This window comes from Mustela lutreola, chromosome 5 (assembly GCF_030435805.1).
Source record: "Mustela lutreola isolate mMusLut2 chromosome 5, mMusLut2.pri, whole genome shotgun sequence".
Lineage (NCBI taxonomy): Eukaryota > Metazoa > Chordata > Mammalia > Carnivora > Mustelidae > Mustela > Mustela lutreola.
The window spans coordinates 119,763,050-119,781,438 of NC_081294.1; the positions used below are offsets into that span (position 1 = coordinate 119,763,050).

At 39.7% G+C, this 18,389-nt stretch overlaps 1 protein-coding gene across 10 annotated transcripts in view; it reads right to left on the reverse strand.

Annotated features, from left to right (window-relative positions):
- The window catches only part of MCTP1 (multiple C2 and transmembrane domain containing 1), a 543,974-nt gene that overhangs the window by 87,052 nt on the left and 438,533 nt on the right, over window positions 1–18,389 (reverse strand). For all 10 annotated transcript variants that reach the window (XR_009354067.1, XM_059175490.1, XM_059175489.1 and 7 more), the window contains one exon: window positions 8,695–8,814. Coding sequence is in view for 9 of the 10 variants with exons in the window: in XM_059175490.1 (XP_059031473.1) it covers window positions 8,695–8,814 (120 nt within the window). In the remaining variant the exon portion in view is untranslated. The remainder of the gene's footprint in view (window positions 1–8,694; window positions 8,815–18,389) is intronic.

Consider the following 18,389-nt stretch of genomic DNA (forward strand, 5'->3'; position numbering starts at 1 on the left):
AAGCAGCTATCATGCTGGCTACCCTCAGTCCCCATCTTCTATATCCACCAGCCCTCAAAGATTCCCTTTTCCCCAAGGTGGAAGGGGAGAGCCACTGTTGCTGCTTCCCCCCCTCCAGCCCAGTCCCCACCTCATGATCCCCTGGTGACCTCCAGGACCAGGACACGCCCTCCTCCTCCTAGTTGTCAAGGCCATCCAGGTCCCCCACAGCCTGAGGAGGAACCTCAGGGGCTGCCCCAGCATGAGCACCGGGAAAGCCCACCTCAGGGACTGCAGAACCACCATATATTGTACTTGCAGGTCAAGCCCTTTGTGCGCAGCTCTTTGGGCAAGCACTTCAGGAACTCCAGCCACCTGTCACATCATCACATCACACACTGTGCCAACCTGCACGTCCCTGCCCCCCGCAACCCCCCGCCCCAGACAACTTGCAGCCGGTGCAGCCATGTGCTTCTGTGAAGTTGGAGACCTGGCCTGTGTTGCCCCTCCCTGGGCCACTATGTTTGTCCCCCACACACTGACTGGCTCTGCAGAGATTACCAACTTATCCTGAGCCTCAGTTTCCACATCTACATGATGAGAAGGGCATCATCCTTTTTTTCCCTGCTTCTTACTGTGTTTTATGGACCAAGCCTTTGCCCTCTCAGGGCCTGCTGAATGGGTGCCAGAGGAGTGGGAAGATAGGGATAGAATGCTGGCCTGGGAACCAGAACCAGGGTTCTGGTCCAGCCTTGCTGTGTGAGTCTTTACAAGTGGCATAACCTAGGTTTCCTGCTCTCCCAAGTGCTGAATACTTATTTTGCAGGTAAAAGAGATGACAAAAGAGCAGGGACCCTGTCTAGTTCATTTTTGTGGTCTTCCCCTCCCCCACCTTTTACCCAGGACCCTCACCTATTGTTCAATAAACATGCTGCCCTTAAACACAAATTAAAAACAAAAACAAAAACAAAAACAAACATACAAACAATTCTGCTGGAATCCAGGGAAAGTAAAGCTGAAGTTATCTATGGTTTGGGTGGAGCCTGCTCATGAGGCTGTCTTCTATACCATTCTTGAAGAGGTTGGAGAAAGACCAAAATAGCCAGACAATCAGAATATTGTTTCAGAACAGATCACCTTCCTAAAGCTCTTGAGAAAAACAAACAAACAAACAAACAAACAAACCAAAACAAAAAATATGTGCGACTGGGATAAAGTTACCAAATAAATACAGAACATCTAGTTACATTGGAATGTCAGATAAATAATGAGTATTATTTTAGGATAAACATCTGTTTATCTGAAATTCTAATTTAACTGGGCATCTGTATCTCTACTTGCTAAATCTGGGAACCCTAAATTGGGGGTGAATTCAGAGAGTTTTAGGAGCTGAAGTTTGAGAGAAATCTGTAGGGTAGAAGGCCTTGTCAGCTACCAAGACGGAGGGGATAGTAAATAACATGGCAGTCAGGTGGGGGGACATTTGAACAATGTTGCAATATTGTGGAAATCTGTTGGTCAATGTCCAGAGCCCGATGAGGTGATGATCACTGATGTCTGGGGACACCAATCTATACAGTGAGTGATTATCTGGCACAGCTAAGCGGTTGGTGAATAGCTTTCAGAGGAGTCATAGGGGATGAACTTTGTACTGACATCTGATTGGCTGTTGGTTTCTACTTTTTTTTTTTTTTTTTAAATTCTAGTGACGGTGTTAGAAAACGAAAGGTCTGGTTCTTTTCATGGTCCTTCTCAGATTTTTGCAAGCTGGTGACCTTCTGAAAAAATTGAGAAAATTGCTGTTGAAATAAGCAGGAAGAAGAAAAAAGTGATCATCCATTTTTAGATGTGTTTACAGGCTGTATGACTCAGTGCTGCTTCTGTTAAGAGCAAGTATGTGGTCTTTTTTGGTACTGAGATGCAAACAGAGGAGGCTTGTGGTCTATGTTACTTTCCGTGAATGATCAAGTATTGAAGTAGAAAAGGTCTAACTGTACATTCAAAGTGTTTTTCTTATGAAGTCCTCTCTCTTCTCCTCTCCATTTTGGCCAGCCTCTAGATTCTGTCAGCAATATCTCACTTGTTCAGTAAGCTACACCTTCAAATATTGCACCATGAACTTCTTTGAGACCAGCTGAGAAAATGATCAATCTACCTGATTCACAAGAACTCAAGTCAAACAAGTAGATGATTCTTGGCTGGCTTGTATTTGCTGGGCCATCCCACATTGTCCCATCACCAGCATTTCTAGCAGCAAAGAACATTCTCTCCTCATAAGATTTGTTTCTAGAAATAAGTACTCTGGCCCTAACCGAACCAGATCCAACAAGAAACAATATCCAGTACCATTCTAATGGGTGAAAGCAGAATCAAGGGTTTTGCCATTTGAGGAAGCTAACAAAGCATTTCAGTATTTACTGAAATAAGTATTTTAGCAAGGCAGACTTTGGCTCAATTTGTGTCATAGTCAGATCATGAATCAGAGAATGATTTCATTGATTTACCCTACTCTTCAGTCTTTTAATGCCTCCATTGATTAGGCAAGTGAGACTGCTATATGGGAGGAATATCATGACAGTGAAACTGAATGTTCTTTTAAAGTATAATTAAAAAAAACACCTCTTGAAGAATCTTTGTATGTCAAAAATATTCAAAGACTTTCTTCCCTAATATGAAAGATTCTCCACTTTGGTTTACTCTTCCCATCCATGCTCACCTGGTTTGAGTGAAGGTAGTCCTACAGGTCATGAACAATCCTGAAATTAGTGGGGTCACCTGGGATCAAACAAGGGACCAATGCAAATTCTTGAGAGGTCACTGGGAACTTCACAAGGATTTGGGGGAATACCTGGGATTCCACATCAGGCTCTCAACATTTAGAAAATAAGCCCTTGGGACAGGCACGACCAAGCATACACCATGAAAATAGCCTGGGTTTCAGAACAGGGAAGAGCTGGGTTCACATCCCACTTCCTCTATGGAACTCATTATTTATCTTCTTTGGTTCTGAATTTCCTCGTTTGTAAAATGATGATAAAACTAGTTAGAACAATCTACTTTATAAGGTTATTGTAAAGAATTAAAATAGATGATGTGTCTAAAAAGGCTTAGCAGGATACCTGATACATAGAAGTTGCTTAATAAACACCTGCTCTATTTCTCTGAAGGCAAGGAGGAGTTGGAGGACGGAAGTGGAGTGGGGGGCAACGAGGTTTTCCAGCAATCTGTGTTCTTGGAGGTGGAGTTAATGCTGTTAGATCTTCTAAAACTCAAGGGAGAAACTTGCTCTAAAGCTCCCCAGGGAGGCATGGGATGTATCAAAATGAAGTCTTAAGAGTCATGCACTTGACCGGTGGTTAGGGGTCATATTTCAGATGGACCAACAGACTCTAATACCCATTCTGCTACTTTCTAACTGCATGCCTTTTCTAACTGCGTGCCTTTGGGTAAGTTATTAAAGCTCTCTGGCCAGTTTTCCTATTTGTAAAGCAGCGAGGACACCCATCTCTTAGGGGGTGCAAGAGACCCCTGGTTTGCTTAGCCAACGCAGGTCTTCCCTTCTCTGAGCCTTGGAGCCTACTCTGTAGCTTGTACCTTCCCCCAACCAATGTAGGTGGCTGCCTGGAGCAAGGCTGTACATCATAAGGGCTGGAGGCTTAGAGGCAGAACCCCACTGTCTCACAGAGAGACAAGTGTGTCCTCTTGCCCCTTCCTCAGCTGTGTCCAGGGAAGTCTGCGCCTTGCCTGACTCAGGGTCAGGCTGAAGGGGAGGAGCATAGACAGACAGATGTGCTCATGGCCCAGGAGTGGAGGACAGCAGTGGTTAGGTCTTTTCATGGTTCTGCTTGAGTTGGATTAGCTGAAAGGTGAGGAAGTTTAAGCCCTTTTCAGTTCCTATTCTAAATAAATGCTTTTGAACAAGGACAACAAAAAAGACTTCTCTGAGACTTGGAGACTTGATTCCCTCCTCTCCAGGAAGGGCTCTTGTGGCCACGCTCATTCCACCTGTGCTTGTCCCCTCGCTTGCCACAGAGGAAGAGACTGGGCAGCACTTGACTTAGGAGGACCCAAACTATTGGCTGGGCTGATAAAATCAGCTTTTCTCTCCTGGGGGCTGAGATGAAGGTCACGATGAAACAAAGTGCCTAACAGGGAGCCCAGGGTAATAAGGATTCAGTGGGGTTTATTTATTTAGTTATTTATTTATTTACTTATTATTTTTAAAAATTTTTTTTAATTTTTTGGGTATTTTATTTATTCATTTGAGAGAGAGAGAGAGAGAGCACAAGGAAGGGGAGAGGGAGAGGGAGAAGCAGACTCTCTGCTGAGCAGGGAGCCCGATGCGGAACTTGATCCCAGGACCCCGGGATCATGACCTGAGCCGAAGGCAGACACTTAACAGTCTGAGCCACCCAGGCGTCCCGATTCAGTGGTTTTTAAACCCAAAGCAAAGGCAACTTCCTGGCATCTGCTCCTTAACTTTAAAAAACTTCAGTCCTTGGGGCGCCTGGGTGGCTCAGTTGTTAGGCATCTGCCTTCGGCTCAGGTCATGATCCCGGGGTTCTGGGATGGAGCCCTGCTTCGGGCTTTCTGCTCAGTGGGGAGCCTACTTCTTCCTCTCCCACTCTCCCTCCTTGTGTTCCCTCTCTGTGTCTCTCTGTCAAATAATAAAATATTTAAAAAAACAAAAACAAAACAAACAAAAAACTTCAGTCCTTAGTAGCTACAATGTGGATAGTTGGTACAAGCCTAATGGGCACTGTGGGTGTGGCCAGGGGTGGGGGTGAGGTGGGGAATTTTACTCAGGTTTTGAAGTGACAGCTCCAACCAAGACAAGCATGACACTGCTGTCTTCATAACCCCTTCATGCCAAAGACATTTCTCAATGAAACATGTATTTATTAAATAGTTCTCCCCCCAACCCAGAAAAGCCTAACAATTCTCATGCCAGAAACTTTAATGTCATGGTGTGAGTGTAGGTAGATTCAGATGTAGGAGTGCTTATTTTTAACAAGTCCAATTGGGAAACAGCAGAGGTGAGATACCATTTCGAACCACGCCTCTTTCTCACGTGCGCGTTCGAGTCTATAGCATTAGCCTCACGACCAGCTATTTCCTCACCCTGTCCTCATTCAGCTCATTAAATGCAGCAAAACTTCCTCAGCAAAGATTACATCTCATTTTTCTCATTAAAGCAGAACAGGCACCATGGCAGAGAAAAGACGGGATTTAGCTCCTGCGATCTTACATATCCAAGAAAGGATATGGTCTCCATAATAAACAACAAACACACAAAGAAATCCTTTCCTATTTTAGTATTAATCTCAACCATCAACCCATATGGTGAAGATAGAATTTTTGCCCATCTGTGAACTTCTCATCTTTCCCCGTATTTTCTTTTTTCTTTGAATTTCTCAGGTCATGAAAATGTTATTCCTTTTTTTTCTCTTGCTATACAAAGCTCAAGGTCAATTTGACTTGTTTTTCTTTTATCATTTTCATCCTAATTGAATGTTCTCAGCTAAATGTACAAATGATTTTTTTTTCCCCCATGAGAGGAAATTTGCCTGCCCGCCCACTTTCCCTCCTTCTCTCGCTCTCTTTTAAAACAAGAAAGTTTCTGGAATCACGCAGTGGTGTGATTAATGTACTTCAGAGATTACCTAAAGTTTGCACACATGCTGAGAGATTCTGCATGCTTTTGGGGATGGCAATAAGGACTTAGGGCAGAACACCACTCCTCCAGTGCTATGCACTACGGTGTAGAGCCAGTTAGACACAGCATGGGAGCCCCCGTCAATATTTGGCCTTGATTTACATATATATGTATGCACGTGTGTATGAATGTATAGGTATATGCATAGATGTGTGTGTGTGTATAATCTATAACCAGCAAGGTGTAATCCAGACTTGTTTGCCAAAGGAGCAACAAGTTCAAATGCACAGCTAGGTATGGGAGAAGACACTTAATTAGAAAAAATGAATTTAAGAGTTTTATATTGTCTCAACTGAACCACTGCATAAAAAAACGGAATGAAGTGTTGTGATTGCTGCTCTGGTGTCTAGGAAGAACAGACTGCGTGGACTGTGTGTTTTGGGCCAATAAAAGGCAGTTACTGAGAGTTATGGAGTAGAGCCGGCATTCCATGAAACTTGGACTATGGACTGTTACACAGTGGACTGTGCTGAGGAATCAAAAGTCCATGGTTAGAGGGGGAGCTCTGTTAGAGATGTGTCTAATAGAAAAGATCCGGTAAATACACGTTTGGAATTAGATTTTGAGGAAAAAAGGGCAGTAGAGAAATTTACATATTCTGTAACTTTTCTTTCTTTCTTTCTTTCCTTCTTCCTTCCTTCAGCTTTTATTTATTTGACAGAGACAGCAATAGAAGGAATACAAGCAAGGGGAGTAGAAGAGGGAGGAGGAGGATTCCTGACAAGCAGGGAGCCCGACCGACACAGGGCTTGATCCCAGGACCCTGGGATCATGACCAGAGTCCAAGGCAGAGGCTTAACAACTGAGCCACCTAGGCAACCCTGGAACTCTTCAATAGAAATACAAATTCTTAGAGATTTGGAAGCACAAGGGGATATATTATATGTGACTCTTTTCCCTCTACAAGTATACCTTTCCAGGCAAGGCAGCTATATTCTGGAGAAGATAACAAGTAAAATCCATAGTTACAGAATTTTTCAGTAAGAATACTCAAACCAATGACTAAGTATTGACGATAACCCCCCTCATAGGATTAAGAAGCTGAAACTAAATTACCACTTTTTCTTATTTGCAAATAATCTTATTTGCAAATTTGTCTCAAGGCAACTGAATGAAAAGTAGATATTCTTCTCTCTCGACAATCTCCCTGAAATAAATGGTACAAAAAAGCAATTGTCTGAGAGAGTCCCATTTTCTTAAAGAAAACATCCTGGATTAATTGACAAGAGTACCTATTTGTCCCCATGACACCAATGCTTATGGCATTTGAGGCTTGTCTCTCAGTGTGCAATTTAAATATATACCCATAAAATCTTTGCCAGTAATAACTTCTTGTCTGTTGATACTGCCTAACCATTAAAATCTCTATTAACAATCTCACGTTGGATTTGATGAACCTTACAGAAAATGTTTTCAACACTTCAGTCTTGCAAGACACTTGCTAGGTAAAGCGGGAAATGCAATGATGAACTAAGAGTCCCCTCCCCCAAATTTACAATCCCATGAGAGGAACAAATATATATATAAATAAAAGAGTAAAATAAACATGGTGTGCTGTTGGCAACTTTGCTATGTGTGTGGTGGCTACGTCTCAGGATTTTTCTTTTATTTTGATGATAATTTTTTTCTGAAGAAGTATATTTACCTGGTGTTACCAGCTGAAGTGTAGTTTGCTTGAATTATTTTGTAGAGATATTTATTTATTTATTTATTAGAGACCAAGCTTGTGCATGTGAGCAGGGGGAGGCTAGAGAGCGAGTGGGAAAGAGAGTCTCCAGCAGACTGAGCGTTGAGCATGGAGAGCAACGCGGGGCTCGACCTCAGGACCCAGAGTCCATGCCCTGAGCAAAAATCAAGAGCTGGATGCCTAACTGACTGAGCCACCCAGGCACCCCTGCTTGAGTTATGTAAAAGGGAGAAGTTTCAGGTCACAGGTATGTCTGTGTAAACATTATGCTGCTGTTATTATGAAGTATTATAGAATACTGTTAAACTGATGATCAGATAATGGTTCCTGCACCATTATGGACATGGTAGATGGCAAAACCTCCCGATTATAAATCAAATGTAGATCCTCAATGGGAAAAAAAAAAATCTATGTAATCTGATGAAGACAAACAGTCACCAAATAGATTCTCACATTTCTACAAACCTTTAAATTCTTCTCAATAGCAATCTATGAAGTTATCAAATTGCAAATATCCTATTTGGAGAGGACACCTCCCTCCCATTCATTTATATATTGGAAAGCTTTTTGAAGTCATATGTTCACCAAGGGTGTTGTGACTGAGGTACTGTAAGAGGAGTAAAAGTTGGCAGAAGAACAAGAGATACCATTATTATGTAGCTAGCTTCTGCTTGCCCTAAAACTCTTTTTGAGAGAGAAGTGGTCTTACAGATTCTAAAAATTTTCAAAAATGCCAGAGAGGGCAGGTGGGTTCAGAATAACTTTCCCTACTTTATCCTCCAGCTGTACTCCTGATACATCCCTGACACCAAGACGGATATTTGCTGTAATGCAGTGAATTTTCATTGAATTAAGGTACTTTATGCACTTTCCCAGGCCAACAAATCATCAATCTTTTCTTCCTTCCAAAGACAGACTACAGAGAAAGGTCTTAAATAAAATACATTCATTTGGTCTGATCATAAATAATTTTATGACATTACATCTTAACTCAAGATTAAGACATAAAAACAAATGACAGTAAAAGAAATACTCATTTGAAATAACCCATTTATAATTAAAAGTCATAGCTCATTCTTTGGTATGCTCTCGATTTTAGTGCCTACCAAGATGAGTCATGTTATAAATAGGTGAATCCTTTCTCTTATGTTAGGGCCAAAGGGTTGTTAATTTTGAACTGATTAAGACTTTCCTCTAAACTCAAGTGTTTATGAACAGAATTTCTGGTTTGTAAAATTAAATCAACGTTGATTCTGTCAGAGGGACGAAGAATAACAACAAAACACATACGAATAAGAAAGCAGAAACTTACCGTATCACGTTGCCTGTTATCTTTCCCTGATATTATCAAGAAGTAGTTCCATGTCAATAGTAACAACAGAACCAGTGGTATCATGTAGAGCTCAAAGTTCCAGACAACAAAGAGAAAGAGCTGGAGGAGAAAGAGAGAAAAAAAGATGAGTCAATTCTGACTTTCATTAAATGGACTCTCTTATCCACAGCCCACTTCAAAAACACAAAACTAAATGCTTCAGAACGGAAAGATTTATCTGGAAAACAAAGCCTTGAGGACTTGTTAGGCATTGTTCTAAAAGCACCACGGATCCCTGGAAAGTTAGTGTTAAGATTTTTACTTTGCTTAATTTCTATGAAGGAAAACCAATATCATTACCCTGACAACAGATAATTTTAATTTTTTTCATCTAGTGAAATTATTGTCAGGTTGGACAAAACAGAGTTTAAAAAAAAAAAAAAAGGCTGCCAAATGAGCTTCACTACATTGTCAGACATAACTGGTCTATATGCCTTAATGATAAAGAAGGAATCACTGTTTAATATCATGGACTTTTTTTTTTTTTAATCTCACAATGCAACACACATAATAGGCAGATTAAAATACCAAGTCTGCACCACAGAGCCAAAGAGCTCACATTATGAATAAAAGCACTGCTACCAATAAGTCTAAAAATAGGTTGGCTTAACATTTAACACTACCATAGAAATCAAACAGCTATTTAAAAAATAGAATAAGTTTGTCAAAGGAAATTTTTAAATGTCTATGCATATTAAATTTGAAAACTACCAACTTTCTATGTATATAAATTATTTTTTAATTGTAAGACAATTAGATTATGAACTCACCTAGCCTGGCAGGAGGAGCCACTCTAAGATCATCTGCATTGTAAAATCAGCAGCAATGTGTACAGAGTGTGTCTTGTCCTTGTGACTGCATGCCATCCCCCCAAACCCCCACCTCGACTCTCTTATAATTCTGCAGAGATCATCTAAACTCTCTAGATTTGTGGCTCCAGCTGCCAAGCAAGGCAACATTAAGTCAAATGATTTCGTGGTGGTACTGAAGAGCTGGATTCCATTCTGTTCGATTCCTAATGCATCCTCCCCTCAGTTTCTGCCTCTGTAAAATGGGGCTGAGAAGAGTATCCACCTGACAGGTTGTGAAAACTAAACAGCTGGCCTGCGTTAGGTTACCACACTGCGTGGTACCCAGTCAGTGCTCCAAAAATATTTGTGTTGTTGTGTAAATGTTTATCGAGCACTTACGAAATTCAGAAAGTTAACTAGGGATAATCCTTAGTCCATGACTGAAAACTGGAAAGTCATCTGCCTACTGAGATTTAGCTGAACCATAATGTGAGTGGAAATTTAAGCCGGGTGGTTGGGGTAACACAGACATCAGGTGTTTGACAGGCCAGGAGGGTTAGGAGCAGTGCCCTGAGAACACTCATGTCTCAGGGCAGCATGGACATTTTACAGCCTTCTTAATATGCTTCAGCCAAGCCTACCACGTAGCAAGACGATGGAGAAAAATCAGCCTGTGCAGAGGGGTAGAGAAACCCATGGCCTAAGGACTGGAAGACAGATTCTAGGCATTAGAAAGTCACTCTGCCTCCTTAGTGTTTTCATTTCTAAACACACGGGTCTATAGACCTGATAATCTTTAACATCCCTTCCCTAATATTTAAAATGATTTCATGGCATTACTGTGACATCTGTTGCTATTGTTCTTGTTTTATGTGACATTAAATCCTGAATTTTTGGGATATTTATAACCCAGATGGACACCAACAAATAATGACTTAGTAACCCAAGAAATGACTTCTGGACAGAAGCAACTGGCAACTATAGATTCAAGTTCCTGAATAAGAAAAATCTCAAATATATCGGTGCATGAGACACAAGTCTCATCTTTACTTTCACAAGTAGAAGGATTTCCAGAAAAATAAAATATTTCTATTTAATTTTTGAAATTTATGCAATATATATAAAGATGATACAAATTATAATTGATGGTTATGATTATTTTATTAAAATGTGTTTTTAAAAGATAATTCTTTATTCAGGAAATGAATTAAGGCAAATTTGACAGACATGAACACATGTGAACAGGAAAATTATTTTTGGCTATAATCCATATTAATTCTTTACATATTTATTTGCAAAATTTAGGCAGTTACTAGAATATAAGCTCTTTAAGAATAAGGACTTTTGGGGCGCCCTGGTGGCTCAGTGGGTTAAAGCCGCTGCCTTGGGCTCGGGTCGTGATCCCAGGGTCCTGGGATCGAGCCCCGCATGGAGCCCCGCATCGGGCTCTCTGCTCAGTGGGGTGCCTGCTTCCTCCTCTCTCTCTGCCTACTTGTGATCTCTGTCTGTCAAATAAATAAATAAAATCTTAAAAAAAAAAAAAAAAAGAATAAGGACTTTTTCTTTCTGTTCACTCTTCTACCCCCAGAGCACAGAACAGTGCTTAGAAATAGAAGGTATTCAATAAGTATATATTTGTTGCATTAATGAATAAATGGGCACTGGGTTCCCAAGTCTTTTAACATAAGTCTACTTTATTATTGTTTTATTAAAAGTGCTATATAGCCATTCTATGACATCAAGTAACTTTGTGAAAGTGTATTCAGAATTACAGCCTTTGATGACACTAACCAATTTCTCACTAAGGCACATAAAGATTCTCTTTCTATTCTGGCCATGAAGTTATAAACTGACTTATATATTATGGTCTGACCACTGTCTTTCCTTTTGGAACTTCCTCTATGCTTGTCTTTTCTAAGGACATTCACATGACTTGGGGTGTTCTGGCCTCACAGATGGGACTCAGATGATTCCATAACAATATGTCACCAATTGTATTCATTTGAAATTTATTAAGCGCAGATATTCCATCCTGTAGTGTCCACTCACTGGCGTTAGAGTTCTGAGGTCACCCAGAATAAAGTTACTTGGAATGTCTATATGTTGGTGTTAGCTGGAGAACAGGTATTGCATAGAAAAAACTTTCTAGATGATAACCAAGTAATCAAGACACCTATCATGCCTTTTTCTTCTCTAGATACAACATCACTAGTTGCTTAAAGCACCAGTCCACAAGGTATGGTTTCTGGGGATGTCTCCATTGTGGACATCATCCTCTCATCACATCTAAATCCATAAGCAAGCAATAACTTTCTTAAAATACAGTGCTCAGAACTGACATGACACATTAATACCTGTGGTATTTATAAACTTAACAACATGAGCACCAGAACATAAGATGGGGAAAGATACAGAAGAGAGAGAGAGAAAAAGGTAGAATTACATTAGTTTCATAGATCTTGGTAATGGAAAAATAATCTTCCCTATTTTTTTTTCTTTTAGAATCTAATATTTAGGGGGCACCTGGATGGCTCAGTTGGTTAAGCAACTGCCTTCGGCTCAGGTCACGATCTCAGGGTCCTGGGATCGAGTCCCACATCGGGCTCCCTGCTCAGCAGGAAGTCTGCTTCTCTCACTGACCTCTCTACTCTCATGCTCTCTCTCTTTCATTGTCTCTCTCTACCTCTCAAATAAATAAATAAAATATTTTTTAAAAAAGAATCTAATATTTAGGTAACTAAGTAAGGGAACTCTGCTATTGAGAATGCCTTAAAAAAAAAAAAAAACAAGAGAGCTTTGAATAAACTCTGAGTATAAAAGTATTCATTTTTAAAATTCAATACCTAACTGGAGATTTCAAAAGGTCAAAGTAAATAGGAACATAAAGACCGATTAACAACAAAATATACTTACTGAACATTTACTATGTGATACACAATAGCTGATGTTCAAAATTAAGATACAGCATTGTCTTTAGATTCAGATTGCTGTAGTGAATGGTTGCATTCACTATAGTATTAGTGATTATTATAATACTATATGAATGCAACCATTCACATGCAAGACATTCACATGTCTCCACATGCAAGCTTCCCTTCACTCAGGGCCCACCTGCATTGAGATTGATGCTTTCCTACCAAAAAGCCACAATAACACTCAAGACCAGGTCCTCACTGTTGTCCTAGGGCAGCATATGAAAGACCTCTGAGAAAACCCAGGAAAGCTAAGACACTATAGGAACTATCCTTGGTCCTGACTTCACTTATTCCTAAGATTGAGAGAAAAAAGTCAGATATGGTAACAGGCTAAAATGGGGTGGAAAAAGAAATCTAGGTACAATTAAAACACACACACACACACACCCCTGGCACATTCGCAGAATATAAATACAAACCATAAAAATCCTAACATTTATCCTGACCCATACTTCTAGAACCCAACTGAAGCTGATCCAAACTGCTGACCCATAGAATCATCACTAAATAAATGGTAATTGCTTTAAGCTTCTAATTATGGGGTGGTTTGTTATACAGCAAAAGCTAACTGATACATATTCTTTTTCCAAAGAGACAATAGTGTATAATAAATATGGTCTGGACCAGAAGACTGAAGAAGTGGTTTGAGTTCCATTTCTGCTGTTTGATCATCACAGGACTTTGAGCAAGTCAGTTATTCTCTTTTATTTGAGTCTATTATTTATCAAATGGAGATGGAAACACCTGCCTATTTCACAAGCTGGCTGTGGGGAATAACTCCTGTAATGTATGTGGAAACGTTTTATCACAATGTACTCAGTAAGTTCAAGTATTATCAATTTGATGCTTTTCATATTTAAAATTGTTTCTGAAAAATTCAGAGACTTTATAAACTAATACTCCAAGAATGGTCATTATCATAACTTCAAGCAGTTATAGAAGATGCGTGGTATCTTTTCAGGGATCTGTGTGCAAAAAGGATATGTTGGAAGGAAATCATAAGTGTTCGATAGCAGGGTTGCTGTTAAAGTTTTCGCTAATAGCTGAAACAAGAAAAATCCAGGTCTTCACATAAACTCATGATTTCTAATAAATGACATTATCTCACACTGGAGTTCACATATTGTGAGTTCTTTCTTTGGAGTTCACATATTGTGATCTCCAGCCTTAATCAGGCTTTTAAACATCAACCATTTTAAACAACCTCATGCCCCTAGATATAAAAGAAACTTGTTCTGGACTAGCAGATTTTTGACGGTCAATTCCTGTTGATATATATATATATATAGATAGATAGATAGATAGATAGATATAGATAGATAGATAGATATATTTTGCTTTTAAATCCTAATACTTTTTATCTAAATCAATGTTATCTTGCTTATGACAGCACCAACATCACAGAAAGCAATTATTCAGTGTCTATTTGGGCTAACTTTAAAAGCTATCTAAATTTAATCATAAATATTCAGAGTAGCTTTTTTGAAAATCTATAATTTAGTGAAAGCTAAATAATATAATTCATCCTAACAAATGTCTTATATCACATTACCTAAAACAAACTTTAGGGAAAAAGTCCAGAGAGGCAGGCTGGGAAGGCAGAGATTACTGTGCTTGTTTTGCAAGTAGGTAAATTGAGGCTCAAATTTAAGACTTGTCTATAGACACCTGCTACTGGGTGGCAGAGCCAGGTCTTCTGATCTCCAGTCCAGTGTGTTTTTCCACCAGTACTCCACTGTCTCTCAGGGGAAGGATTTTTATAGTGAATATTGATGCTCAAAAGTTATTAATTATTTACAGACTGATCATTCAGTTTGTAGATTTTCTGTATGTTTCTTTCCTTCCTCTTGCTCTGGGGTAACTACTTTTACATTAGTGCAAAGAAACAGAATACCACTCTTAGGCATTCTGGTAAAGGTTTTGCTTGGCAGAGAGGTCAACAAATAATGGTCAAAATGAGGTTTGCAGAGCCCAATTTCATTCTTCCCCTTTCTCACTATCTTGCATGGCTCTGAATCATCAAAAGTTGGCTATTCACAAGATTTCTATTAAACAGGGTTTTCTTCTGTCCAAAATGTTTAGAAGAGGTTAGCAAGGTGCCGGTACAGCCATAGATTAGAAAATGAATGAGCCAATTACATTTTTACAGATAAAAAAAGAAAAAGCCTTACTTTTTCACATGAAGATTAAACAAAAAAAAGAAAAAGAAAACCTTTTTCACTCAGAAGCTAGATGAAGATGGGCTGAGGCTTTTCACTCCTATTTAAACAAGGCAAATTATGTCAAGTAAAGTGAATGATTCAAAATATTAAGATTGTAGAGCAACACCATTTCTTAGGAGGTGCAAGACATGCATGATTTTTCTTTCTTTGAGCCTGGGGTCTTAAGAGTCCCAGGCAGGACAGGGCCATTCACATTTATCCCATCAATTGATGCTCTCATTGAAGAGCAGTGGAAGATGCCTGCTTTCAATGATCATTCAGTGCAACACATGACCGCATCCCTGGGGGAGAACACTTCAAAAAAATCATTTAAGTTGGAATATTGAATATCCTATTCTTTTGCAAACTACAGTATATTTTAAAAAGAAATCTCATCCAAAATGATTAACACTTCCTACTGTTCAGGAAAAAAGCCTGCCCTTTCAGACTAACAGCTGTGGATCATTAGCTCTCCAGTGATGAGATGTGTTTGATGAGTATTTTTCTTTCTAATTAAGAGATGAGATTCTCTATTTGACTGTCTCTTCAGAACGAAGTGAAGAAAAAACCTCCCTGCCTACATGGAAAGGCCCTCTCCTACAAAACAATTAATTATTTCACGGCCCTTTTAGAAAATCCTTTCCCTCCCTAATTTCAATTCATTTTTTTTTTTCTTAAACTTAACACATTCACACTCAGGCCTTCACAGTATTAACCCATTTTTCACCCAGCATTCCCTCTCTGGTGTCTTCCTGTTTGTTTCACCACCCAATAATATCTACTTCAGGTAAAAGAGAATGAGGAAATGTATCAAAAGTACATATATGCTAAACCTAACAGAGAACATCTGGTATGGGAATATTCTCTGATTCAAGAGAGGCCTCAAATTAGAGAGATGATAAATACATAACATTTGCTTGTTGAGGAACTAGGCAGTGCTTTAAAACAAACCAAAAACAATAGCAAAAAACTCTAAGGTGTTTAGCAGTACATTAAAAAAATCAAAAAAACAAAAAAGAAAAAGACAACCACCATCACCACCACCACCACCACCAAAAACTGTTTAAGGTAATCTGTCCTTAAAAGGAAAGTATTTCAGAACGCCTGGGTGGCTCAGTGGTTAAGCTGGTGTCTGCCTTCAGGCTCAGGTCATGGTCCCAAGGTCCTGGGATCAAATCCTATGTCTGGCTCCTTGCTCATCAGGGACCCTACTTCTCCCTCTACCTGCTGTTCCCCCCTGCTTGTGCTCTCTTTCTTTCTGACAAGTAAAAAAATAAAATCTTAAGAAACAAAGGAAAGTATTTCAACTCTACCAATAAGACTGGCCTTAAAGAAGAAAGCTAGGGAATGTAAAGTGGGACCTAAAAATACAGTTTTTCTTGTTGAAAAAACCATCCGCCAGGTCATAAAATTCTCAAATTAAAAATATGATTCAAGAGTATAGTAAAAAGCAAATGAAAGAACTCTTGGCAAATTAATCCCACCAAATGCTTCTTTAAATCCTTTTAGGTGCGGGGAGAGAAAGGAGGGAAGGCAGAGAAGAGGGTCCACTTTCAAACATTTGGGTAATATGCCGCCACATCCTTCCCCCATGGTTCATTTGGAACTATGCGGTGATATTTTTCATTGCCACAGTGGAGTAGTGGAAGAGGGGAGATACTGGCATTTAGTGAAACACCTTCTCCTATGCAGAAGAGTGCTGCCCAGTGAAAAGCTTTCCTGTCCCAAATGTTACCCCAAGTCCTTTGAGAAACACTGCCAATTCTCTCACACAGACAATAGGTCATCCTCAACTGAGCAAAGCAGAAACAGTATGTATATCAACAAATGTACAGAATGGAGTGCCTGGGTGGCTCAGTCAGATGCCCAATTCTTGGTTCTGACTTAGGTCATGACCTCAGGGTCAGGGTATGGAGCCCCTACCTCAGGGCTCTGCACTTGGCGGGGGAGAGTCTGCTTGGAATCCTCTCTCCCTTTGCCCTACACCCCTACCCCAGCTCGCTCTCTCTAAATAAAATCCTCAAAAGAAGTATACACAAAAGAAGGGTAGATCTATTTCCCAGATGATGGCATGAATTCTGATTTAAGGATTTAGGGTTAGAGAGGAGTAGAGAAAAAACCTTCCCTCAGTCATTAGCATTTTCTCTAGCCTCTTTCACACCATCTATTAGCATTTAACATTTCTTACAAATATGGCTAAAGAAGAACTAGAGGTTAACCCACTCTACCCATTTAGTCTCCCTCAGATTAAGTCAGACTAGTCTTCAGAACTTCATCTTCTGGGAAGGGTTGGTTTTGCCTTGATTTAAATAGCCAGATGGCATCACCACCTGCTCTGAAGTCTTTATTTCTGGTTGGTTCCGCTACAGCCCTTGCTACCACCTCCAATGAAAAGAGGAGAGAAGACAGGCAAAATGAACCTGATTAATTCCCAGCGGAGCAACAGCTTTTTCAAGGTGGTTTCAAAGTAGGAGATGTTGCTCTTTTGAAGAGAGGTTTTGCTTGCTTTGGACTGTTCTCTAAAAAAACAGTGGGGAAAGGGTGACAACCTCAGACCCACTGGATTGCTCCAACTTGTTTTGCTGTTTTCTGGGATCATTCAGTCCACAATGATACAAGGAGTCTTACCATGTCCAAAAGAGCCTCTTATGAATGTTCATATACCATGGCTTCTCTTCCCTTCTCTCAACTGGGATGAGAATTATGACCGTTCCCTCTACTCTTTTTTTTTTTTTTTTGAGTAGTTTCACCCAGACGTCAAACTGATAAGACCATTGGTATGGTGTGTTTTGTTGTGCTTTGGTGTGTGTCTGTGTGTCTGTGTGTTCAGACAAAAAAAAAAAAAAGTCAAAACACACTCTCCATTAAATGATCCCTTATATTGACGAGGTATAATAAATCAAGAGAACCATCTATCTCTTTTCTGATGACAGGAGGGATATATGGTTAGGAGTAGGGGAAAAAAAGAGAGAGAAATTGGTTGGTGTGTTGGCAAAGCTTTGAATTGAATGTACATACTCTAACTTAGGTTATTATTTGCTCATAGTGTTGCAAATTCATTGTTTCTTAAGATTTACTTAGACTACTTATAAATACAGACCAGTACCTTCCAATTCCATACTTCGTGAAACCATACACTGGGTTTTTAAATCGCTTCCTAAAACTTAAAGTCCATAATCTCAGTATACCCAGGTCCTTTTGCAAAGCATAGCTTGACTCCGTCTATTAAGAAGCGCATGTGACAAGGAGATAGAACTCATTTGAGGATGTCTTACATACGACCCACAGGAACACCTACTGAAGATGGACCCAGATCACCTCAAAGATGGTGCTATCAACCAATCGTAGCATAGTGCACACCACTTTCCTTAATAGAACTATTCTATCCGTAGAAATTGCCAGCCAGGAGGCTTGGGAACTTATTTATTTAGATTTTTTTTTTCTTTTTCAGCTTACAACTTGTACAGATATTTCATGTCATTTTTATCAAAGTCAGAGATGAAAGGCTCTGGCTTTGCTTTGAGAACACTGACAACTTCAAAATGTAAAACCCAGAGTACGTCCAATTGAAGCATCACACCAACCACACAGGAAGAACTGATAAGAAACCTCTGCAATGTTTCGAGTTTAATATTTAGAACAGTTGGGATGTAGAATCAAAGTGACAA